Source organism: Hyaena hyaena, unplaced genomic scaffold (assembly GCF_003009895.1).
Source record: "Hyaena hyaena isolate Hyena2069 unplaced genomic scaffold, ASM300989v1 scaffold_33, whole genome shotgun sequence".
In the NCBI taxonomy this organism is placed as follows: Eukaryota; Metazoa; Chordata; class Mammalia; order Carnivora; family Hyaenidae; genus Hyaena; species Hyaena hyaena.
In genome coordinates this window covers 3566107-3591946 of record NW_024080666.1, presented here as the reverse complement: position 1 = coordinate 3591946, position 25840 = coordinate 3566107, and the positions used below count along the sequence as shown (strand labels likewise).

The 25840-nt window shown below is 41.1% G+C and overlaps 1 protein-coding gene across 3 annotated transcripts in view; it reads right to left on the bottom strand.

The window, feature by feature from the left end:
* Positions 1–1132: 1132 nt before the first annotated feature.
* Positions 1133–25840, bottom strand: part of HDHD2 (haloacid dehalogenase like hydrolase domain containing 2) — a 36291-nt gene continuing 11583 nt past the window's right edge. For all 3 annotated transcript variants that reach the window (XM_039228847.1, XM_039228846.1, XM_039228848.1), the window contains exons 3-7: positions 24604–24812; positions 20458–20542; positions 9036–9252; positions 6574–6637; positions 1133–2507 (exon numbers count right to left, since the gene is read on the bottom strand). In XM_039228847.1, coding sequence (XP_039084778.1) covers positions 2404–2507; positions 6574–6637; positions 9036–9252; positions 20458–20542; positions 24604–24812 — 679 coding nt within the window. In that variant the 3' untranslated portion in view covers positions 1133–2403. The remainder of the gene's footprint in view (positions 2508–6573; positions 6638–9035; positions 9253–20457; positions 20543–24603; positions 24813–25840) is intronic.

Sequence of the window (25840 nt, the reverse complement as noted above, 5' to 3'; positions counted from 1 at the left end):
TTGATTCCTGACCCATCAGTGATGTCTGCTGCTTTGCTTTAGCTCTAACCTGTCTCTAGAGCATCAGATCCATTATTTCCAAGTGTCTAATGGGACCTCCCCTATGGGCAATGAGTCTAAAATGAAACTTATATTCTCCTCTCTACTCATAGCTATACGCTCCCACATGTAACTCCTATAATATTTACAGCTAGTTTGTACCGGGCTCAGGAACCATGTGAGTGCCTGTGTTGCAGGAGACACAGTAAAGAATGAGACACAGTCCTGTCTGGAGGGAAGGGCCATGTGAGGACCAACATATAATCTAACAAGTGCTAGCAGGGCAAGGAGGAGAGAATGCCTCATTCTACCCGCAGTCAGGCAGACCTCACAGAGGAGGGCCACTGGAGTACGAATAAGGGCTTGGACATTCTCCCTGGCTTCTCCAAGTAAGGCTCCTCAGGGCAAAATCCTTGTCTTATATACTTGCTTATTTCTTAGCATGGCACTTAAGCACATAGCAACCAGCAAACACTTGATGGTGCCTGGGCCAACGAGTCGCTGACCCAGGGACCCAGGGACCCAGGGACCCGGCCGAGGTTGAACGGAGTGCACACCTCAGGCTCTGGGCAGCACGCTCCACCTGCATGCTGAGCTGCTCTCTCTGTGTCTGTGCGCGTGGGGGTTTAGATGGAGTAGAATGTCTCTCTTTTTTAATCCTCGGGAAAACTTTCCCCACTGCACCAACTATAGAGGTGAAGTCTATCAACCCTTACCAGATTATTCAGCATGGACAGTCCTGCTACACCTGAGTCAAAACCACACAGCACTCAGCATCTGCCTGATTCTACTCTCAATACTTAACATGCCGGTCATGCATTTAACCCTCACAACAAGCCTAAGTGGTGGGTGCTGGCATGGTCTCCATTTCACAGACAAGGAAAGGGGGCATGAGAGTCTAGGTGACTTGCCCACAGACACAGACCTAGCTAACTGCTGGCTAGGCCCCTGAACCTACGCTCCTGGCCATTCCACTCATGCTTCCGATCTGGGGTGGCAGGCCTAGCACGTGTCCTTTGCACTCGAGGACATTGAAGTACTAGGTCAAGGCATCTGCAAAAACAAGAACAGAGTGATCACCAAACCACCGAAAGGAGAGGGAGCTGCCATTTATTTCGATTTGCTCCCTCCCATCCAAGACCAAGCTGATCTCTAAACAAGCATCAAAGCCCGAAACTCATTAACATCAGTGTGTGCTTCAATAAGGTGAACACCACAATGATGTACAATTACATGCTAATAATTCAATGCCCAAGAGCCCTGTAAAACAATTGCGAAGGCCCAGGATTATCACAGTATGCAAATGCATTAGGAAAATCATTACCTACTTAGTCCCCTTCATTTTGGTGGGCTTAACATGAAAAGAATAATCCATGCTACAAGACGAGATTTCATTTTACAGCTGTAGTAACCAAGTACATAAAAGCTTGAATCTGTCCCAATAGCTTCTAAAAGATTTTTCCCATAGTGTCAGAGGCAAAAATAATGAAATCTTGCAAATGTACAGTTAATAGGACCCTGGTGGACACTAACTTCAAAAATGCATGGTCTATAAGACATTAAGGGCTTGATTTTAGTTTCTGCACTGTTCCTGTTAATAACAATGTCTAATTAAAACATCTGTAAAATACTGATAGTTTTAATTTTACATAAAATTTCCAAAACAACTGTTACACAGTATAATAGGTATCTGCAATGAATAGGTTATTAATGGAAATATTATTTTAAATTAAAATCAGGTTCTAAATTTAAATTAGTCATCTCTGGCTAATGAAGAGAAAAAGAAGTCACCCGTGCTGGGAATAATACAGTAGATAATCTAGTTTTCAACATCCGTTAAAGCAAATTCACTTGATCACTTGGGTTAAAGGACAATTTCTTTTGCTTCTTCTGACTTGTACTCCATTTGGCACTGGTGATGGATTTCACAGTTGAACTCAATGTTAAAACTACAGCCTGACGTACTTTTCGACACGTTATTTTATAATTTAGAAAATGCCACTCAACTGTATTCACAATCTGAACACTCCCCACTCCCAATGCGCCAGTGAGGAGACAGCAGAGAAGGTGACTCCTTGCAGGAGGTCCCCCCTCCCAGCCTGGCCTAACCTGATGAATATTTTAAACGGAATGACATAAAATCTCCACTTTCCCTGTCTCTGGGTCTCATCTTCTTTTTCAAAATAAAACAAAAGGGATAGGCAAGGCGAAGTGGCTGGCTGCAATTCAATACCTTTCTTTCTAATTAATGCACAATAGAGGAGGGTTGGTCCATGTCTATCTATGTGGGCGTGGAGTCGGGGAGGGATTCATTCCAGACAACGAAAAGCCTTGTTTCCAGTTGCTTCTGATTCGCATAAAGGATCATAGTAGATGCTGCAGGATGTGGTCCACAGCATGAGGGAAGCTCTCACAAGTTAAGTAAGGAGGTGGATTAATTTTTTCTTCATCTGCTGCTCGATATTTCCCTGAAATGAAAATAAAGTCAGAGAGCAAAGGTGACGGTTAGGATGCCACGTTTATCACATCCCACAAGCACCCGGGCCACCACTGGACCACCCTGGCAGGTACTGCAGAATCGGGCTCCACATCTCCCAAAGCATCTCCCACTGCAAAATTAGATGCAATGAGGCGATTCAAAGAAATATCACATCCAACATTTTCCCAGGACTCTGGTCGTTCACAATGGACAATCACAGGGCCAGGGTCACCTGGCAGCTAAGGTTTTCTTCAGCTCTCCACAGCTGATAAAATCATTTTCTTCCCCATTAGCCCTAAAGAAAGGAATGGTGATGAAATCCGTGCTTTTCAATGAAAGCCAGGACACCACAGGGCAGAGGCCTTGTCAGCTCCCGAGGGTGACTGGAAACAGCATGTGGTGCTGCCACACAGGGACCCTGTGAGCCTAACAAATGAATGCCTAGGGGTGGGGACAGAAAGTGACAGATGTGCACAGGCCTGGGCCAGGCAGGATGGTCTGCCAAGCAGGGCACCACAGGGCAGGTACACTTCCTACGTCTCCCCGGGCACTGGAATGCAGGACACACAACTGAACAGCCTTCCACAGAGAGGAGCCCTTCCACACAGTGGTCACAGAGAACTTTGACAAATGTCAACCGGATACTGCACAATCCCTCTTTAAACACCTTTAGTGGGTCCCAATGCCCTTCAGAAAGAACCCAAATCCCTACTGCTGCCCACCAGGCCCTTTGTCATGTGGCCCCAGCATCCCTCCGCGACCTTAGCATGTGCTGCTTTCACAAGACTGCAGTCCTAGACTGAACCTGGCTCTTTGAGGACCTTCACACCTGCCACCCTCTCTGCTTGGAACATTCTTCTCACCGACTGCCTCCCTCATACTTCAGGTCAAACGCCATATTCCCATGGCAGTTAGAGCTCCCCTCTGTTGTTCTCGCTCCTGGCACCCTGTTCCTTGCCTCCACAATATGTGTAACGAGCTGTCAGTATACATTGATCTGTTTAACGTCTGTCTCACACCTAACATTGGGTTCTCTGACGCAGGGGCCACGTCTGTTACACCCCCCAGTGTGTTCATTCCCCGCACTGAGCACAGCGACCAGCCCCAGCACGCGGTGAGCATGCCACAGTGTTTTTCCTTAAAAATGAAAAGGAAGGGAGGAAGGAAAAGCAGAACACTGCTTCAGCTGCGGCCCTGGGGAACAAGGCCGAGTGTCCTGCGGCCACACGGGGCTGCCTTGTTGCCGCCACACTCCCCCCTTCGCTTTGCTCTCTCATCCTTTTTTCTATGGTCTCTGCCATTCAACCTTCCACATTTCCCAGCATTCTCTGCCTAAATCCAGCTCCCCTAACAACAGACCCACCGTTTTCTACAATTCCTGCCACTTTTTTTAAAAATTTTTTTAATTTATTTCTAGGAGAGAGAGAGAGACAGACAGACAGCATGAGCAGGGGAGGGTCAGAGAGAGAGGGAGATACAGACTCTGAAATAGGCTCCAGGCTCTGAGCTGGCAGTCAGCACAGAGCCCGACGCGGGGCTCGAACCCACGAACCGCGAGATCATGACCTAAGCGAAAGTCGGACGCTTAACTGACTAAGCCACCCAGGCGCCCCAATTCCTGCCATTTTCTACAACGACCTCTTCAAGAGGCTTTGCCCAGCAAACACAAAGCCTAAAGGGCCCCTGTTCTGCACCTCTGCACTGTGAAGATGCTTCCTGCCTTGTCTTACTGTAAATTCCTACAGAACAGAGCCAGCATCAAACGTACCGAGGTAATGAAGATCTACCTCGCACACCTTAGCTTCCTCAAGGCACTTGTCCATAGCACGGGCCACACAGAAAACCCTGCTGCTAGCTTTTTTCTCAAGCTTAAATTCCATGAAGTATAAACTCTTGCCATGTTTCTACTTGGTCTCAAACATGAGTCAATGACAAACTTCTGTTCATAGCAACTGCTTCCTGGATCCAGTGGCTAAGGGTGATTATGCGAAAGTCAAGTTTCTTAGCCATGGAGAGAAGGGCTTGCAGAATGCTTCTGCGGTCTGGCCCTGCAATGGGGGTGTCTACAAAGTACAAATGGACACAGTGGCTTACATAGGTGTGATAGTTCCAGCACCTCAAGTTGTGTCTGGCATACAGCAGGTGCTCAATAATGTGGGCTGAGTGCATGAAGCAGGCCACCATCACTCATGCCTGCCGCATTCACTGTGGCACTCGCTGCTTTCCTGGTTGGATAAATGATGAATGGAGGGAAAATACAGGAAGCCATTTTGATGATGTTAGATAAAGAGTGGCCCTATCTTTTCTAGGTGATTGTTTACATGCTAAACAAATACATTTTGGGTAGGACCAGTCACAGACCTTTAGTAACACACCACTGGGCAAACGTATCCTGACCTACCACGTGCTACTCACTGGGAAACAAAACTGCTCAAGACTATCCACAAGAAGCCCTGCTAATCGAATCGATTAACATCTAATAATTTTCACATAATTTTCAACACTGGGAGGCCTACTGGTTGTTCAAATGCACAGGGTTCAAGTTTATCAAGGAAGCCAGCTATTTTGTCTGCTTTTACAACTCACTGGGGACTTTTTTCTGACCAGAGATGAACACTGCAAACGAGCCCGTTTCCCTGCACTGGACTCAGCTCCTTTACTGGTTATGCATTTCCAGTCTGATCATGTTACACTGCCGGCTTCTCTAAGACTAATTTGGTGCCACTCTGACAGGCCGATCACAACCAACTGGCAGTCAGAAAAGAAGGGAGAAGGTACAGAGGCCAGCCAGGGGACGGGGGAGTGGGGCCTATGAGCCCCTGGCATGAGACGGTTTTGATACTTCGTGTAAATCCTTAATTATGAGAGCTAAAGAAACAAAATGTTCACAGGACTAATACACAAGAGGAAAAATAGTTATCTGAAGACTTCCTCAGTGACCAGAAAATAAAACCGTAACTGGCAGGAATGTGAAGATTAAGATACAGGGAGGGATCATGAGTGTGAGGACTCTTCTGGACTTGATCTTGATACCGCCTCTGTTTTGCTTCATCAAAGGGCAGTAAAGTTCCTGGGACGGTGCTGATCATTTTGACTGAGAAATGTGAACACTGGAGTGACTGGTGCCACCCTCTGCCAGGCCCCGACGACTCCCTCCAGCCCTGGGACAGCCTGTTCTTCGTTCACGCGGGGCCCAGACAAATGCTGCTTATTCCATAGGCGCTGTAGCTAGGTTTTCCTGCTTCTAGTTTTAAATTTAAAATATATTTTTTCTGCTGCCACACTTCCTTGAATAAATGTCAGTCAGGAGGAAATGTACTTTTCCTAAAAAATTTCCAAGTTGCAGCTCTTCCGTGAAATAGTTTCACGACCATCATGCGATACCAGGCAGATGCGCCTGCACGGCTAGTCAGTGCGGACTGCGGCCAGGGCTCAGGACATGGAGCAGGACCACTGTACTCATAATTCTGTGTTAGCTGAGTCCTCCCCATTAAGGTGCTGCTTTGCCTTGAACTTACTTTGAGGGACCATAAACAGCATTTCTAATTTTGGTATAGAGAAAATAATCCCTGAAACAGTTAAATGAAAAATAAAAATTTTTTTTGTGATTTTTAAAAAATGCAAACATTAACATAAAGTATCAGATCGCTTGGCCCACCAGTTCCTCAGGAGACCAACTTTATCATCTTCTAGCTGGCAACAACAACAACAAAGATACCTTCATAGAGCGTCACAATCAGTGGTCTCTGGTCTGTTCCAATGTGGTGATTTGTAAACCCAGAAAATCATACAAGTGCTAACTGTCACCTGGCATGATAGTTATCTCTGGGGAAGCTGTAAAATGACCTCTTCACTCTTTCTGATCTTCCAAATTTTGTGCAGCATGGACCCTCCCACACTTTTTCCCCTGAGATCCAAAGCCCATTTTATGTTTGCTTTGTGACAGAAAGAGAATTAAAGTGCCCAGTGGGCTTTGTCAAGTCTGCAAAGATTGTTCGTTAAACAAGTGTATTTTACCATCTGTTTTAGAGAAGGCTTATGCAAAAGATACATACCAGTTTTTACCAGGATACCCAGCATGCCGACATTCTGAGCCCCACCAACATCATCCCGGCAATCCTAGAAGAGCAGAAAGAAAGCATTTAGTTCATTGTCTCGACAACAAAACCCTACCAATTGACTGATTGATTAGGCTGGGATGGCCAACTGTGACAGCATCTTTCTCCTTCAAATACAAGAAGGAAAAGGGGGAAATCCACATGGAACCATCTGAGGAAGCACGCCTTTTGGAAAGGGAAGTGTTGCAGAGGTGCAAAGTGTACAACACACACAGTAATTCTAGTGACCAAACAACAAAGAGCACATCTATAGTTTGTGTTTTCTTTTTTTTTTTTTAAGTTTATTTTGAGGCAGCTAGCATAAGCAGGGGAAGGGGCAGAGAGAGGGAGAGAGAGAATCCCAAGCAGGCTCCGCACTGTCAGCCCAGAGCCCGATGTTGGGCTCAATACCATGAGCTGTGACATCATGACCTGACCTGAAATAGACAGTCAGATGCTTAACCACCTGAGCCACGCAGGCGCCCCATATAGTTCACGTTTTCCACATGGACATCTGTCTCCTCTTAAAATAGATCATAGGAAAGCACTCTATCCATGTGGTGGCTCTGAAGGCAAATGATCCACCTGCAGACAACGAATGGACGAGATTCAGGAGACGGCTTTCCCGCTGCCCATGCAGCGCACTATCCTTACTTTCCAGCCAGTTGTCCCTCCCAGGCGGATTCAAACCAAACCAGAATACTGAGATTCTCTGTTATCTCCACCGTTGGGGCTAACAGATCAGTTAGAAAATGGAGCTCTCTTTCCAATTCTTACCCAAGATAGGAATGAATATGCTTGGCTGACTATGAGGATAAACATCAGGTAATAAAAACCCAAGGCCTAGAAGAAACACCAAGAAATATCAACCTTGCCATCTCATGTCTTTATGGGACTTTATAGACAAACAGGACTCATTGAGACCATGCCTGAAGAAAAGTTTTTTCTCAAAAATAATTAATATTCAATAACAGACCTTGGAAACAAGTTCTGGAATGTCAAAATCTCCATTCAAGGTCTAACTTAAAATCTTCCATTGCATCTAAACTTGCCACAGTGAAGTGGCAGGAATGAGGGAGAGGAAGAGAAGGCAGAAGGGAAGTGGGGAAAGTGGGCAAGGAAAGGGAGGGAAAACCCACCATCTCTCAGGGAAAAGACAACTGTCCACGCTGCTGAACTGCCCTCACATGCCCTTGCCATCTCCCACCCTATCCCAATACCGGAAACTCCCGGCATAAAGAATTCTGACATCTTCACATCTTCAAACACACATCTGCCTAGTAAAGTCAGCTACCAGTGTGCCAAGAGGAAAAGATATGGCTGAAAAGATGTTTTCTCAAAGCAGCATCAAGTTTAATGACCACCCTCTTTGGGGTCAGGTGAGTGAATAAGGAAGTGGAAGAGGAAATGAGAAGGACCATGATACACCTGCCTCATCGCAAGTCAAGAAAGCAAGGGACCAGGGGTGCCTGGGTGGCTTAGTCGGTTAAGTGTCCGACTTTCGCTTAGGTCATGATCTCGCGGTTCGTGGGTTCGAGCCCCGTGTCCGGCTCTGTGCTGACTGCCAGCTCAGAGCCTGGAGCCTGCTTCAAGTTCTGTGTCTCCCTCTCTCTCTGACCCTCCCCTAGAAATAAATAAAACATTAAAAAAAAGAAAGCAAGGGACCGTAGTTTGTTTTGGAGGAAGTCCAGAGCCTGGAGTTCTGCCTCTGGCAGGGCCGCTAATTCGCTGTGGAGTGTAGGCATGGGGCTTCACCTCTGGGCTTCAGTGTCCCGGTATATCAGATGAGGGGATTTGGAACAGACACCTCGAGGGTCCCTTCTAGCCCCTAATGCGTTTACTTAAAATTGAAATATATCCTTGTCACCTACATGCCACAAGCCGATGTGCTTTCTAGCTCTTTCCTCCTCATAGCACACAGAGAAAATAATGTTTTCCCAGGATACTGGAGAAACCTGACGAGGTGCTCTCGGCCAGAGGTTACTGGCTAAAGCCTACGATCATCCAGGGTCAGCCCTACCAATCAGAGGGCTGAGGCAATCAATATCCATAGCTATTTGTGGCACACTGACTGGGAAGCTCTTCCATAAAGCATATACTAGGGGCAAAAAATCAATAATGGTAGAATTCTTTAGCTATACGTTGTTCTCTGCATAATATTCAAAGAAACTGAAATTTGTGTAGTAGTTTTCTTCAAAAAGACATAGAAAGAAATATGTCAGAAATAATCAACATTTCAATTCTTTAGAAAAATATCACTATGCATCTATGGACAAGCCTGTTTATAGGTAGGTACCCACTTACTACCAGCTGCTAACAGCAGTAACGGAGTCTGCATGGGTTTCAAAGCAGTGCTTCAGAGATGGGTCTTCCCAGAACGATGGGTAAGCTCAGGACACTATCTGGCCTTTTCCACTTACATCTCCTATCATCACGGCCTCCTCAGGTTCACAGCCAGTACCCCGCAAAGCTTCCAAAAAGAACATTTTCTCTGGTTTTCCCACTACTGTGGCTTGGGTGTCTGTGGCATACTCCAGAGCCGTTACGAAGGGTCCAGGCCCCAGGGCCAGGCCATCTTTCCTCTTGTAATACCTGGCCTTGTGGATTGCAATCAGAGGAGCCCCATCCAGGAGTAACCTAGGGAGACAGAGAAAATGGAAACTGGCTAAAAGCAAGGCTTTTATGACTAGAAAAGAATGTCAGACTCACAAAGTGGTTTTATTCACACTCACAGAAACAAATAGTTTCTTATTAACTTTTAATGACTTGCTGTCTTCTAATGAACTCGCTGAGAACTGCTGGGAATTACACTCAGATACGCACAAGAAAGGTGACAGATTATTAAATTTGGGATTGCTTCAACCTTTTACCTTTAGTGGTTTCAGACACTTTACCCAAATCACCAGGGAAAGACAATGAAGAGAAGTAAAGCTAAATAAGACACTGGAGGGAAGAAGCTTAACTTAATGAGACAAGTTGTTTCAACCTTCCCTGACGGTAAGCAGGAGGCTCTCGAGCCTCTTCCAACCCAACACAACTGTGGCTGCGCTGACACGTTCTGGAAATATCTGGATTTCTCTTTACTCCAAAATGTAAGTTTCTTTCTAATTCAGAAATTTAGGGAGCACTTTACAAGGACTTTCTGCTTGTACCTTTACATCTTCGTTCTACCTCTGACTGCTTGGGACATTACTCTGCAAATCAGGTCATCTTCCCTGAAGAACATGCCAACAAGTGCCAAGTTCCTTCCTTTGTCCTGATTTAGGACAAATGCACTCAGGCCAACCAAAAGGGCAGAGTGTTCCCAGTCGTTTGAGAACCAAACTCTACATATAGCTAAGGAGTCCCATTAGTGGCTCAGGCAAAACAATCCAAGAAACCACACCAGCCTCTTTGTACCGCCCTCTCAACCCCCCTTCCCCAAACACCCATCACCCATCCCCACGGTGTGGCCTGCAGTCAGGGACACAGCAGAGACAGCCACGCACGTAGTCTCATCTAATGGAATGCGGGGCATGATCTAGTTCTTCAACTGCTTTTAACCAATGTAATAAATGATCTCACTAGCTTAATTTACTTTAAGTCATCTCCTTAGTTAAAATATTTAGTATGTCCATCGAGGAGGAATTCATCACATCTTACCCTTCACAATTATGAGTAATTAAGCGCTCAACTATGAAACTGCTAAATTATTCTTGTCAGTGGGCACAGAAATGCCTTCCTGTGCGAGATGCAGAATTCAGACATTTATGATTAAATATTTTATTACGTAAAAACCAATACTGGACTATTACAGGACCTTATTTTTAGTTACTATGAATTGTTCACAGCACAGGATAGATCCTCTAAATGTATTCACTAAGTATTAATAGAAATTTACTTCTTAAAGCTGATCTTGAAATCCAATGGTTAGGAAATCTGATAAGGCCACTATGTCGGCCTTAAAGAAACACTGCTGATAGCGAGATAATAATGGGTAATTTATCTATCCCCGCTTGTCATCCCACCCCCAATCCCATTTATTTGCTTCTCTACCACGGAACTGGAATTCTTTATGCAACAGACCTCAAAATTGCTTTCTACTTATATAGCTAAACTAGAAACTCATTTGATTTAGCTTTATTAATATTTTATTATATATTAACTGGGGATAAGACTTATCAGCTTGATTGATGTGTGTACTTAATTCCCAGGCAGTAATTTAGTGCCTTCCCTGGAAGGGCTGAAACTGGGCTCCTCCACATGTCTCTGAATGGGAACTGGTCCTCTACTGGGCTGGAGAAGACAGGCACCTATCAAGGAAGTCCTTCCTCCTTCTATCGCCCTTCCCTGCATCACATGAGCTTTACCGAATCATGAAGATCCCAGGCAAATTCAGGATGGACTGAGAGGTAAATGTTTTCCAGGACACAGATGAAAAGATCTTTATAGTTAAACATTTTAAAAAATATCAAAAATAGACACCCCAATACATGTATACTTTCTAGAAAGGGGAACAAAGGGTTGGTTAATTTTGTTACCCCAAGGAATGCATCAGCAGGAAATCAGAATTTTCTGTCTATATCTAACTATAAAATTATTGAGGTTCAAAAAACAAGGAGAAAAAGGCATAAGGAAGGCCTGATTTAAAAATCTGTGGCCGTAGGGGCGCCTGGGTGGCTCAGTCAGTTAAGCGTCCTACTCTTGATTTTGGGTCAGGTCATGGTCTTGTGGTTTGCATGTTCAAGCCCTACAATGGACTCTGCACTACAGTGCAGAGCCTGCTTGGGAATCCTCTCTCTCTCTCTCTTGTTCTCTCTTCCCCCACCCACCTCTCCCCTACCCACATGTGCTCTCTCGTACCCTCTCTTTCTCTCTCTCAAAATAAACTTAAAAAAAAAAAAAAAAAAGTACAGATGAGATCACATCCCTTCTACACTCAGAAGCCCTCAACAACTTCTCACTGCAAACAGTATAAAATCCAAAGTCCTCACCACAGCCTAAGGCCCTGCCTTGTGTGACCTCCCATCTACATCTCCAGCCTTTTTTTTTTTTTTAATGTTTTTTAAATTTATTTCTGAGAGAGAGAGAGACAGAGTGAGCAGGGGAGGGGCAGAGGGAGAGGGAGACACAGAATCTGAAGCAGGCTCCAGGCTCTGAGCTGTCAGCACAGAGCCCAACACGGGGCTCGAACCCACGACCCGTGAGATCATGACCTGAGCCAAAGTCAGACGCTTAACTGACTGAGCCACCCAGGTGCCCCTACATCTCCAGTCTTAAGTCACCTTCCCTATCCATGGTTGTACACCAGACACAATCGTTTTTTCTCACTTCTTAAGAAACTGTCACTCTGTTGTGTTTCAGCCCATACACCCAGTGTTCCTGCCTCCTGAAACAGTTCCCCATACTTTCACATGGCTATCTTCTGCTCATTCGCCAGGTCTCAGCTTCAATGTGAGCACAACAAGGAAGCATTTCCAACCTCCATATGGAAAGTGGACTTCCTCCTTGCCTCCGATCTCTTCTCTCATCACCCTTTGTCCCTTGTATCACTTCCCAGAGTTTATAATCCTTACTCAACTGTGACTGGTCTGTCTTCCTCACTAGAACAGAATACAATTCCCACCATGCCCATCAGTTTTACTCATCATGGTATCCCTTACTTCCAAAACACACACACACACACAAACCTTGGCACCTCTCACTAAATGGCTACTGAATACATTAATAGATGAAGCCCCGTACATCCGAGTGTCCTGATTTAACATAAGGAATAGTGCTACCTTCTAGGGGAACAGAGATGACACATGCAAACCTTTTCACAGCATCTGTCTGACAATAATGGCAATTATTTTTCTTCATAAATACAGAAGTGTGGTATCTATGCTATTTAAAATAGGTAACAGCCAATCACTTCATGTTTGTGGGCCTCAGTTTCTTTTCAAATGAAGAGGCTGAAGTAGATCAGGGCTTTTCAGTCTCAGCACTACTGACATCTTGGACTGAAAAATGCTGTTGTGGGGCCGTCCTATACACCTGTAGAACATTTAGTGGCATCCCTGGCCTCTACCAGCTAGATGTCAGTAGCACAGCTCACACCCGGTTGTGACGACCAAAAATGTCTCCAGATATTGCCAAATGTCCCCTGGGAAGCAAATGTGTCCCTGGTTGAGAACCACTGACGATCGCCAAAATCCTGACCCAACTGACCGACCCGAGAAACACAAACTACCAAAAGCTCAAATTAAAACAACAGTGAATCATGAAATGTATCAAAGGAAAGCTCATTAACAATTAACGGAAACCTTCACAGTATCTCCATGTCATACTGCCACAGAAACTGTCTCATTCATAGTAGGCTACCTATTGTCACCACTTCTGTTTAGTTCTGCAGTTGAGGAATAAAGCAAAAAAAGAAATAAGAATATAAAGATTGGTAAGGAAGAAGTAATACTCTCATTATTTGTAGGTGACACAATTATCTATGTAGAAAATCCAATCCAAAAGACTCTCCAAATAACTTATTTTCTTAGCAAGTAAATGTAGGATCAGTAAATACAAAAAAAAACAAAAACCCTCAATTATACTTCTGTGTATTAGCAACACCACTTAAAAATGAAATTTAATAAAATGCTATTTATAACAGCCTCAAAAAACAAGAAATACAAGGATTAATTTAACAAAACATCTAAGGCCCATACTCTAAAAACTGCAAAAACACTGCTGGAAAAGTGTAAAAATAAAACCTAAGTAAGTAGAGATACATTCCATCATCATAGACTTGAAGAGACATCATTATTCAGACATCACTGTAAATTCTACCCCAGTTCATTGATTTAATAGAGTCCAATCACACTCCCAGTGGGCTTTTTTGTGGAAATTGACAAGCTAATTCCAAACTTTATCTGGAAATTCAAAAGATGTAGAATAGCCAAGATAATCTTTAAAAAGGTTAAAGTTGAAGAATGTACACTACTGGATATTAAGACTTATTAGAAAGCCAGAATATTAAGACAGTATGGGACAATAGAAAAAGAATCTAGAAACAGAGCCACACATCCAAAGTCACTTAATTTATGTCAAAAGGACCAAAAGCACCACTGCTATTCTAGAATAGAAAGAATGGGTCTTTGCAATAAATGTTGCTGAAACAGCTGGATATCTGTATGGAAAAAAGTGAACTTTTACCTCACATAATTCACAAAAATTAATTAAAATAGACCCTAGATCTATTTGATAAAAGTATAATAGTAGAGCTGGTAGAAAAAAAACTCAGGAAAATATCTTCATTACTTCATTACTACTACTCTGTAGTAGGCAAAGATTTCTTAAGCAGAACAGAAGAAAATATTGACAAATTGGACTCCATCAAACTTAAGAAAGTTGTGTCCTCATATGATTAGTATTCTCTATGTAGTATTCTCATACTACTAACAGAGGCAACCACAGACAGGGGTTAAGGTAGCTGCAGTACATATATCCAACCAAAGACTTGTAGAAAGAGCTCCTAAAAATCCATGAGAAAAACACAATCCAGTCAGAAAAGGCAAAAGATTTGAATGGGCACATCACAAAAGCCATCCAATGGCCAATAAGTATATGAAAACATTACTCATATGCGAAATACAAACTGAAACTCAGTAAGATACCACTACCCACACCAAACAGAACAGCTCCAATAACGTAGACTAGAAAGACACTGATGAGAACGGGAGCAAGTAGAACTCTCACTGATAGCTAGTGGGAACCTATGACCTGGTACGATCGTTTTGGAAAACTTTCAGCAATATTTACTAAATCTAAACAAGTACTTATCCTTATTACCCAGTAATTTCATTCCTAGATAACAGACCTGAGAGAAATAGGCACATATGTTGCCCAAAAGGCATGCAGAAGAATGTGTGTAGCAGCTTTAGTCATAACAGCCCAAACTGGAAATGATCTAAATGTCATTAATGGTAGAATAAATAATAAATTGTTGAATACCCACACAATGGACTATTGTACAGCAATAACAACAACAACAAAAAAAAAAGAAAAGAAAAAACAAAACTAAGTATTGCTACATGCAACAAGCTGGGTAATCTCAAAAACCAATAAATATGCTACAATTATTTGATTTCATTCATATGAAGATCAAGAACTGGCAATACTGACCAAAATCATGGTGGGCACCTTAAGGAAGAGGTAGTGTTGACTGCAAAAGAAGGTTACACAGCTCTATGTGTAAAATTTTATTGAGTTGTATACTGACAATCTGTAGGCGTTACTGTGCCTGTTATATATCAAATTAAAAAAATTAGTAATATATTCATGTGATTTACTCACCTGAAGCTTTTAATTGGAGTAGCAAGAACTGTCTTGACCATCAAAGAATCTCCCCAATTGATTAAACAGTAAGAGTAGTTAGTGACTGATATTCCACTCAATTCTGTATTCTTACTTTCAAACTAGCATTATGAAGTTGTCCTCTTGCATATATATAATGAAATGCTTTACATAACTCAAGTTCATAAGTCTCAAACAATTTCTCACCTCCAAACTGTTTTACTTTTATAGTCTGGACTTTGACTTAAAAAAACTGCATAGGAATCGGCCCTTTCAAAACAGAAAAAGCCCAAAGAAATACTTCTACTTTAAGCCTTGTTGCCACATCGTTTTGGGATTGCTCATATCCAGGGCTCCAAATACCTAGAAAAAATTCAGGAGTTACTGTCCAAATGCAATAATAAGTGAGGCCAGTATTGTTGATTTTTTTCTTCCCCTTCTAAGGACTGGAATATACTGGAGTAAATGTTTTACTTCCTTTCTTATGGAGATGAGGTGAAGAAAGCAATTCAACGTTTAACAGAAACCATTCAGGGTAATAGGACTCTCCTCCCCCAAACCAAAAAAAACCTAATTTCTAAACCCCTTTAAGGCTTTTTGGGGACTCATGTACCTTGCGACAATTACAGGAAAGAAGTCATTAACAAAGTCTTGAAACGTGATCATTAGGCAGCCTGCATCTCTGCATTTACCTGTGAAAGTGGTGGTGTCACTTATCTCCAGTGATCAGGACATTTTAATAAGCTCCTCTAGAAACTCCAGGGCAGCTGCTCTTAATTTAGAAAAAACAAAACTTTAATTTTTCCTAGGTTAAGCTATTCTCTGCATTTTCCCCCAAATTCCTTTGACCCAGCAACTATACTTCCAAAAACAATCTTAAGGAATGGACACAAATACTGCTTAGAAAATGTGTTCCCATTTTTTCCAAACTAACTTTAAAGTCCTGGAAATAACCAATAGGAAGCAGACGGCTACACAATTTATTGCACTGTTTAAAGTGGCATATGCTGTGGGAATCAAACGCATTTTGGAAGACTACCTAAGAATACAGAAAAACAGGGGTGCCTGGGTGGCTCAGTTGGTTAAGCATCTGACTCAGCTCAGGTTATGATCTCATGGTTCATGAGCTCGAACCCTCCACTGGGCTGTGCACTGAGATTTACTCTCTCTCAAAATAAACAAACATTAAAAAAAAAAAAGGATATAGAAAAACAAGTACAATACGTCATGGGGTTATTATTTTTTTAATGTTTATTCATTTTTGAGAGAGAGAGTGTAAACAGGAGAGAGGCGTTGGGGTGGGGGGGAGGGAGGACAGAGGATCTGAAGCATGCTCTGAGCTGACAGCAGCAAGCCCGATGTGGGGCTCAAACTCAAGGACCCTGACATCATGACCTGAGCAGAAGTTGGACGCTTAACAGACTGAGCCACTCAGGTGCGCACATCGTGGGTTTTTCAAAAGCAAGTTACCACACAGTATTATACATTCTTACTTTTATCTAAATATTTATGTGCATGGAAAGAAATGAGCTATGTGCTCATGCTCACATGTTAACCGGGGCTCTCTTTAGGCGGCAGGGTTACAGGTAATTTATTTAGTCTCTTTTCTTTTTTGAACATTTAAACTTTTCTACAACGAAGACATATTACTTTTGTGCTGATTTTTTTTTTTTTTTTTTTTAGTCTTGTCACTAAGTTCAAGTTAGGTTGTTAAGTGAGCTGCTTGCCCAGCAGCCTTTCTCCTAATAGAGATCATCAAATTTAATTATAATTGGTCCATTACTAAAATGCTCAAGCTTTGCATTTCTAACTCAGGTCAGAAGATGAAAAAAAAAAAAAAGTCTTGCTATAAACTCATACTGTGGCTGGGAAAATCAAAGAACCAGAGGTTTGGACATTTGTGTTGATGAATTATACAACACTACCAGGAGAGGAAGAAAATGGATGAAACTGTAACATATAAAACACGTTAAATAATACTACATACTGTCTAGGAATACCTATGTATGTGCTATAAGTATAAAGAAATATATGACAATTATAAGCACAAAATTCATAACCTTGGTTACTTTTGGGTCTTGGGCCATAATACTGGGGAGGGATATGCAGGGGATATCAAATGTATTGATAGTTTGTATTTCTTACACTGGCTGATAGGCATATGAGTGTTCATTATATTATACTTTGTATCTTTTAGTATTAGATAAAAGGGTAAGGCCACCAATGGCTCTTAGGATTTGAATGTCTTACAGAATCCAAACCCAAATCATATCTACTCCCTATAAGTGGTTCCTATCCTTCCCCCAAATCAATTCTTTAAATTCAGTGTTCTCAATTTCATTCAGACATTTAAGACACGTTTGTGGACAGACTGTACTGTGCATTTGTAGAGGGCAGGGAACTACCCATTCAAAACACAGTAAATAAGAGGCAGTGTAATGTGGAAGGCTGATGTATCTGCCTGAGGGCAATATGCCCCTGAAGCTGTTATGCAAGGCAGCTATGCAACGGGGTTTAAAATCCAATGCTTATACTCATTATCAACCTGAATAGTAATTTAGCTAATCGGTGGTTCATTTGAGATGTCTATATTTGCCACACACAATCCAAACAGCTGTAGTCATTGGTTGGGAGGCATAGTCTCAGTGGAGACATCAATATGCAAAGAAGGGCAAGACCTGAAATCCTTCTGTTAATTCTCCACCCAGCTGTTAAGTGCATTTGTGAAATTAGAGTTGACCTATAAGTGCACTGTAATGCTTTAAAACATAGTGTTTAAAAAAATCAATATGGTTAGGGAAGTGTACTAATTAGACAGCATCCAAGCAATTACATAGTCAGTATTATGTCAACGTACATTTTTATTACCCTGAGTCTAGTATTCATCGAAGACAGAGACCTCCCAGCTTCCTATTAAATATGTCCTTCCCAAATTACCAGCTAAAATCAATCAATATCTTTGCCTTGAATTCTGTGGTTAAAGAAATGGGTAAAGGGTAGTGGGAGAAGTTCACAAGTAAGAAATCAAAGTTCTCCATTTCAAATGAAGACTGATTTTGGCAGAGTTGTAAATTCTATTTAAGGAGAAGGTCAGATAACCACTTGCCCCTCTCGCCAAAAAGCTAAAGGAGGATAACTGAAGTAGGTGAAGCAAAAGAAATTTTAATACTACATAATCCAAAGTACATCTTCTAGCAACCTGGCCTAGCAGTGGGTCTCCAGGAAATAACTATAGTAAATGAGCAACTATAAAAAGTGGGTTTGGTTGTTCCTTTTAAATAAAGGCTTGACATCACAGTGATTAAGAGAGTCACAAATAAAAGGGCATAAATAGTCATCGTTTCCATTAACTGAGGATCTAAAATTAATGCTCATACAGGGGAAAAAGGTGGATGTTTCCAAAGTGCTAGTTTTGGCCACAAAGACTGTCCATGAGAACAGCCGTTGCCAAGATCAACAGCAAAAAATGTGCCAAGATGTGTGAACCCTATAGTGAATTTTTAAGTTTCCTTACAAACATTCTGATTCTTAGACATCTACATCAAGAAATGAATTCTACATCAAGTATATGTTACAATGATTCTTTGTACTAGTAAGAAAATGATTTTTTTTTGTTTTAAATGTTTATTTATTTTTGAGAGAGAAAGAACGCGAGCAAGAGAGAGTGAGAGCAAACAGGGGAGGAACAGAAAGAGAGGGAGACACAGAATCTGAAGCAGACTCTAGGCTCTGAGCTGTCAGCACAGAGCCTGATGTGAGGCCTGAACCAACGGACTGTGAGATCATGACCTGAGCCGAAGTCGGACGCTCAACCGACTAAGCCACCCAGGCATCCCAGAAAGTAATATTTTAATGGAATTCTTTGTAAATAAATACCAAAAATTTACCAAGCTATTAAAAAAACACTTTTTAAACAAGTTCAATGTAACCTGATACAATATTTAGAATTACTTATCTCATCATAAATTCAAAGGCAAATTACACTGTTTAATGGTTTAACAAGAAGCAAAAGATGAAAAACGAAAAATCTGTGAAAAAGGAAAAAAATTCAAGGAAAAAAATTGATCTCACTCTAGAGCAGATTTGCTGGTACATTCCGGTCCAATTTATCTTAGGAAGTATGAGAACTAGTATGCTGTCTTCCTTTTGAAGCAGCAGCGAAAAGTTCACATAAACAAAATAGACACGTAAGTGAAGGTTTATAACATTTTCCATGTCATTTCCCATTTCTACTGGCAGCCTTTGGAACACCTCCACTTAGATACCCCAAAGGCCCAACAGCCCTAAGCTAAACTTATCACTTCCTGAGCCCTAACATGGAGTGTTCTGTCACATGTGCTCACATTAGAAATCTGGACATTTTCCTTGACCCAACCATCCATCAAGTCATGTCAACACTACCTAAACCTGCTTCTTCATTTCTATTGCCACCATCCCAGTTCAGACTACCATTATCACTTATCAGATTATTTCTTTCAAAGTGTGGTCAAATGCATCAACTTTTCTTGGTAGCCTAGATTGTCACTGGAGGAAGAATCCCACGTACTGTGTTGGAGTGTTAGTCTAGATGGTATCTTCCTTCAGAGAATAGCATAGTCAGTGAAGAGTCACAGGAATGAAAATAGAAGATAAAACTGAAACTTTGCCCCACAGGATTAACGAAGTTAAAATGAGCACAAAGTTTAAAGCTTGTTTTTCAGAGAATTGTTGCCCCTTTAATCACCTATTTAGTCTTTCCAGATCCCACTAACAAATCTACTAGCTGTCTCTGCAGAAGCCTGGACTCAAGGTCATCCGATATGGTTCCAGATAATGAGCCCAAGACCCATTCAGTTTATGCCAGCTCTCAGAGCATGCCCACAGCCCCTTCTTCTCTTCGTCCTCAGATAACCTCCTGATGTCAAGGGCTGAATTTTGCCTCATTCTGGTGTTAGATCTCCACCCCAAAGTGAACATGGGACATGTTACATATATATTTGCTCAGTGATCATGCTCCATCATTCCTCATGAATAGTCATATAGGTTTCCCTGCCCTTTTCATCAATATTTATGTAATCTCAACCCCTATGATTATAAAACACTTGTTCTCTACCCTTCTGGGGAGACAGATTTGAGGTCTGTCCTCTAGTCTCCTCCTCTGGCTGCCTCTGGAATAAGCTTTCCTTGCTGCAAACCTGTATCTCAGTGATTGGTTTTGTTTCCCATCCAGCAGATAGACTTGGGTTCCGTTACAAAATTGCTAGCTTCAGAGTTGCAATTTTATTATGAATTTCTGCCTAAGGATATTGATTCTACAAGGCAGAAAAACCTCAAAGATCATCATTTTTTAACATATTGATTATTTTTAAAAAACTATGCAAGATAGTAAGAAATGTGATTTAATGTTGATCTTGAAGTGATCTTGAAGAGATCTATCCTCATGAACAATTTGGGTGGCCAGAAAGTAAAATATATCTATAACCTTCCACGACACAGACTCAGGAAGGAAAGAGAGGAATATGTAATCAGATGAAAAATAAACAGCTGAAGACTTACCGGAATGCTTGGTTCAGAATTTGATAATGAAAATGTTCTGGTGCCAATCCTATGACCACAGCGTTAGGATCGCTTGTTTGTATTCCTGGGAAAGGAAAAATGTGTAAGTGTTGAAAATGAAAGGGGGCCTGGGAGGCTAAGTTGGTTGAGAATCCAACTTCGGCTCAGGTCATGGTCTCACAGTTCATAGGTTCGAGCCCCACATCGGGCTCTGTGCGGACAGCTCAGAGCCTGGAGCCTGCTTCGGATTCTGTGTGTGTGTGTGTCTCTCTCTCTACCTCTCCCAGCTCTTACTCTGTCTCTCAAAAATAAATAAACATTAAAAAATTAAAAAAAAAAAAAGAAAAATGCAATTAACACTAATGATACATTTTATAATAAAATAGCTTTAGTCAATCAAATACAAATTTTTACTTTAGCCGTAATCTGAAATTTAAGAGCTTACTGTGTCCAATGTACTTTCGAAATATAAATAATACTTAAATAAGAGGGTCTCCTAGTATTTTTGTATATTCCCTTTGCATGGTGTTACAGCTACTCAGTAACTAGAAGATCTCAACAGAAACTTGTAACTTAATGTTCTCGAACAAGTGACAATTTCTAACTTTAAAAAGCTTTGCTGATTACAATCAACAAGAACAGTCATGAGTTCTCTATGAGCTATCAAATCAATAGCAACTGATGAGGAACTGAAAGTCTAAGAAGCAAGGGAAATTAGACTTTCTAATTGACACAGTTGAGGTTAACACATTTGTGATTAATATGGAATGTAGGTTCATTCTATAGTTTTCCACTGAATGCCAAATCTACTTTTAGTTCCACAAATATTAATTTATAATTAAAACATGTTTAATTCTGATAACAGAATTTCAGATATGAGAAACAAAGGAGTACATTTACCATTACAATTATTAAAAGACTGATTAAAGGTTCTGTGGATTATCCATATACCAATTCCTATTTGCCTCTCTCACTCCCTATCTTGAAGCATTTGCATCATCAAGTCCACCACAATGTGAAGGGAAGAAATAGAAAGAGCAGATACCCAAGGTTTCCAATTTCCTCCTTACTAGTAGCCCTGAGTGTTAAATAATTCGGAAATGGTAATACACCATCATCTGAACACTGGTTTTCATTGCTTCTAGACTTTTGCAGTGGAAGACCAAATAACATGTATTTTTTAAAAGAAAAAGGGAGTTAACGATATCTTAAATTCAAAATTAGTAATACATAGCTTATTTGTTTTTATATTTGTATCCCTTTTCACTTACACATAAAATTTTGTTTACTACCAATACTAGCATGATTACTATTTTGCTTTAAAAATAACAGTATCTGGTCGCCTGAGTGGCTCAGTTAAGCATCTGACTTTTGATTTCAGCTCAGGTCATTTTCTCACAGTTCATAAGTTCGAGCCCCCCATTGGGCTTTGCACTGATTCTCGCTCCCCTCTGTCTCTGCCCCCATGCATGCTCTCTCTCTCAAAATAAATAAACATTAAAAAAAATAAAAGGGGGTTCCTGGGTGGTGCAGTAGGTTAAGCATCCAACTCTTGGATCAGCTCAAGTCATGATCCCATGGTTTGGGAGTTAGAGCCCCATACTGGGCTCTAAGCAGACAGCCTGGAGCCTGCTTGGGATTCTCTCTCCCTCTCTCTCTGCCCTTTCCCCACTCTCCTTCTCAAAAATAAATAAAATTTAAAAAAACATAATAATAGAGACACCTGGGTGGCTCAGTAAGTTAAACATCTTGACTTTGGCTCAGGTCATGATCTCACAGTTCATGAGTTTGAGTGCCGTGTCAGGTTCTGTGCTGACAGCTCAGAGCCTGGAGCCTGCTTCAGACTCTGTCTCCTGCTCTCTCTGCCCCTCCCCTAATCATACTTTCTGTTCTCTTTCAAAAATAAACATTAAATAATAATAATAATATCAACATTACTAACAACACTAAGACTACTGAATGCAGTTTAAAATTTCTTTCCAGTTTTTTTTTTTTTAAATATTTTTATTTATTTCTAGGAGAGAGAGAGAGAGAGAGACCGTGTGAGCAGGGGAGGGTCAGGGAGAGAGGGAGACACAGACTCTGAAAGAGGCTCCAGGCTCTGAGCTGGCAGTCAGCACAGAGCCCAACATGGGGCTCGAACCCACGAACCGCGAGATCATGACCCAAGCGAAAGTCGGACGCTTAACCGACTAAGCCACCCAGGCGCCCCTCTTTCCAGTTCTTTTATCCTTAGAATTTATCCCACTATGAATGAACAGTAAAAATACTGTATTTTAAAGTCACTTGAAATAATTCTTTTCTCTGAGCGGGAATGAACTTGATTGCAGAGTTAAGTTTGTTTGTTTCAATTTGGTCTTAGTTTTCAGGGACTGGCTGCTTCTTTTTTTTTTAATTGTCTTTTAAATACACAAAATATTTACGTGGTTCCAAAGTCAAAGATACTTATAGAGCACACTTGTCTCTTAATCCCTTTCTCCCTCCCTCCCCCTTTAGATAACCAGTTTTCCTAGTTTCCTATTTTTCTTCTTTATCTTCCTTTCACAAATATGAAACATATATAGATGTATATATATATATATGTATACACACACACATATATATCCGTTTCTCTCTCATTTTCTTACACAGAAAATATGTAATGTTTTCTATACCTTACTTTTTTCACTTAATATATCCTATGAAGACCACTCCTTATTAGGAGATAGTATTTGCCTTTACTTATGTTTTAGCTACAAAGCATTCCATTTTTTGTGGACATAAGTTTAACCAATGAGTCCCTTCTAAATGAACATTTGGGTTGTTTCCAATCTTTTATTTCAAATAAGGCCAAAGTGAACAACTTTGATTGTAGGTCATTGTGTATTTCTGTAACTATCTTTTAGGGACAGATTCCTACAAGTGGCAATTCTGCCTCCTATGCAATTTTGCTAGCTATTGTCAAATTGCTCTCATAGAAGGTGTACCATTTTTATTCCTGTTAGCATTCAGATCCTTTTAATAAATGTATTTTTTTAAATGTCTATTTATGTATTTTGAGAGACACAGAGAGGGAGAATCCCAAGCAGGCTCCAGGCTGTCAGCGCAGAACCCAGTGCAGGGCTGTAACTCATGAACCATGAGATCATGACCTGAGCCGAAATCAAAAGTTGGACAATTAACCAACTAAGCCACCCAGGCACCCCAATAAATGTATTTGCTGTTTAATCCAGCCAAAGTTGGCTTCTGTTTCTTACAAATATTAATTGTTTGATACACTGGTCTATCTCCTGATAGGACAAGTTTTGAGATTTTGCCTACTATATATTCATGCTGAGTTTCCCTAATTGTTCTTTGTAAAGCCATCATATGGTTTTATAATGAGGTATTTATATCCATTTTTCTCTACTGTGTCATTTCACTCTGAGTATCATGTATAAAAAGAAGTAATGTGCCAAGGCTTCATAAAACCAGGATATTTTCCCAGTCTGTTAATTTTTCCAAAGAAAAAAGTTTAATCTTCTAAAAACTTCACTATACAGAATGAGATCTATTTATTCACAACATTAAGATTTATTCATCAGTCTCAAAAGCCACATCCACCATAAACATAACTCTCCATAATTAATCATTTATAAGTGGAATCAGATTAATTCAATTAACACAAATTGAAATAAAATGTAAGATTCCAATATCTATTTTTAAGTAAGTAGATCTTGGGTTTATCTCATTTAATAAAATGAATACAGTGGCTCCTGGATTGAGGATTATAATATGCAAAGTGATTTTGACCTGTGTTTTTTCAAACTGTGGGACATGATCCATTTAGCAAATTGTAAAACTAATTTGGAGGGTTCTAAGCAGCATCAAATTCAAACAACCAAGTAAGTAAACCAAATAGGAAACAAAGGACATCTCATAGAGTAAGAGTAAGCACTGTTTAACATACACAAGCACAAACACAGATGTACTGGGTTACTATATATTGTGTGCATGTTGTGGAGAATGCCAAAAGAGGTTTGAGAAACATGAATTTAGATTCAAACTTTTGACCATTTCAATAATAATCAGAGGAAGCCTGAAAAAAAAATTTGTAAAAGTCCAGTTTTAAGACTGACTTATAAGCAATGAAGAACCAACTTCTGTATCTTTCCAAATTTCCTGTACCTTTGAAATCAGGTAGTGCCCGATCATCTACTAGCAGCATGGGTCGAACCTGTTTCTGCTCTACTAAATTTCTGGCTGCAGTCAGAGAGGTGAATATTTCATCTTCAGAGATATCAAACTCCAATCTTTTCAACCTTTCCAATAGGTCTTGCTTGCTCTCTTTGGTTGTATTGGTCACAAACCTAACCATTACAGAAGTACCACGTAACCTGGGAAAGTAAAATTCCGATGTCAATAGGCAGCTTTTACATTCTAGCCCCAAACCACCCAGCTTGGTAGCACTTGCCAAAGGTCATAAAATGAATGGTAAGTCACCAAGTAAATGTTTTTATGGCTAATAAGTTTTTCTGTAATCTACCCATATATTTTTTTTTGAGAGAGAACATGATCCATGAGAGGCACGGGGGGTGGTGGTGGGGGGAGGAGGAAGAGGGGGGAAAGGGGGGGGGGAGAGAGAGAGAGAGAGAGAGAGAGAGAGAGAAACTTAAGCAGGCTCTATGCTCAGCACAGAGCCTGATCAGGGGCTCGATCACACAATGTTTGGAATCATGACCTGAGCCAAAATCAAGAGTTGGACACCCAACGGACTGAGCCCCGCAGGCGCCCCCCTCGCCAGAGTCTTACAAATCATCCACACTCCATGAACCACTTTACCTCCAAAGGCTGCAAAGTCAAATTGTAAAAGCTATGTTTACCTTTTTGAGGGCCTTCAATAACTAAGTTTTACCGCAGGGTTTTAGTAAGTAAGTGAAAAAAACACAAAGCTCCGTAACCACCATACTCTCAGATTATGAGAGATGAAGTTACCATAGGGATTATCTACCAGTGCAAATTGCTCTCAAAGACAGGACAACAGAGGCCAGCAGGAGCTCAGTGACTGCTCAGCTTTGCACAGCTGGGCGGCAGCAGAGCTGAGACAAGACGGAACTCCGATCCATGTTCTGTATGGTACAGCTTCTGACCCACACTAAGAGAATAGCGAACACCTCAGGATGGTTTTTCCTTCTTCCTAGTGAGAGACTGGCTAGGCCTCCATGTGTTACTAAGTTAATAAACAGAAACTATCTAGAATGCTCAAAGACACATTCCAATTTTACAGACTGAAATGTGTTTTCCCCGTGAACTATCTACATTACATACAGGATTGTTTTGATTCCATGATCTGCTTTGGGAACCTAAACTGGCAATCAGGTACCAGAGAGAGAATTCATGATAGTCTAGCTTTCTTTAAAAATAA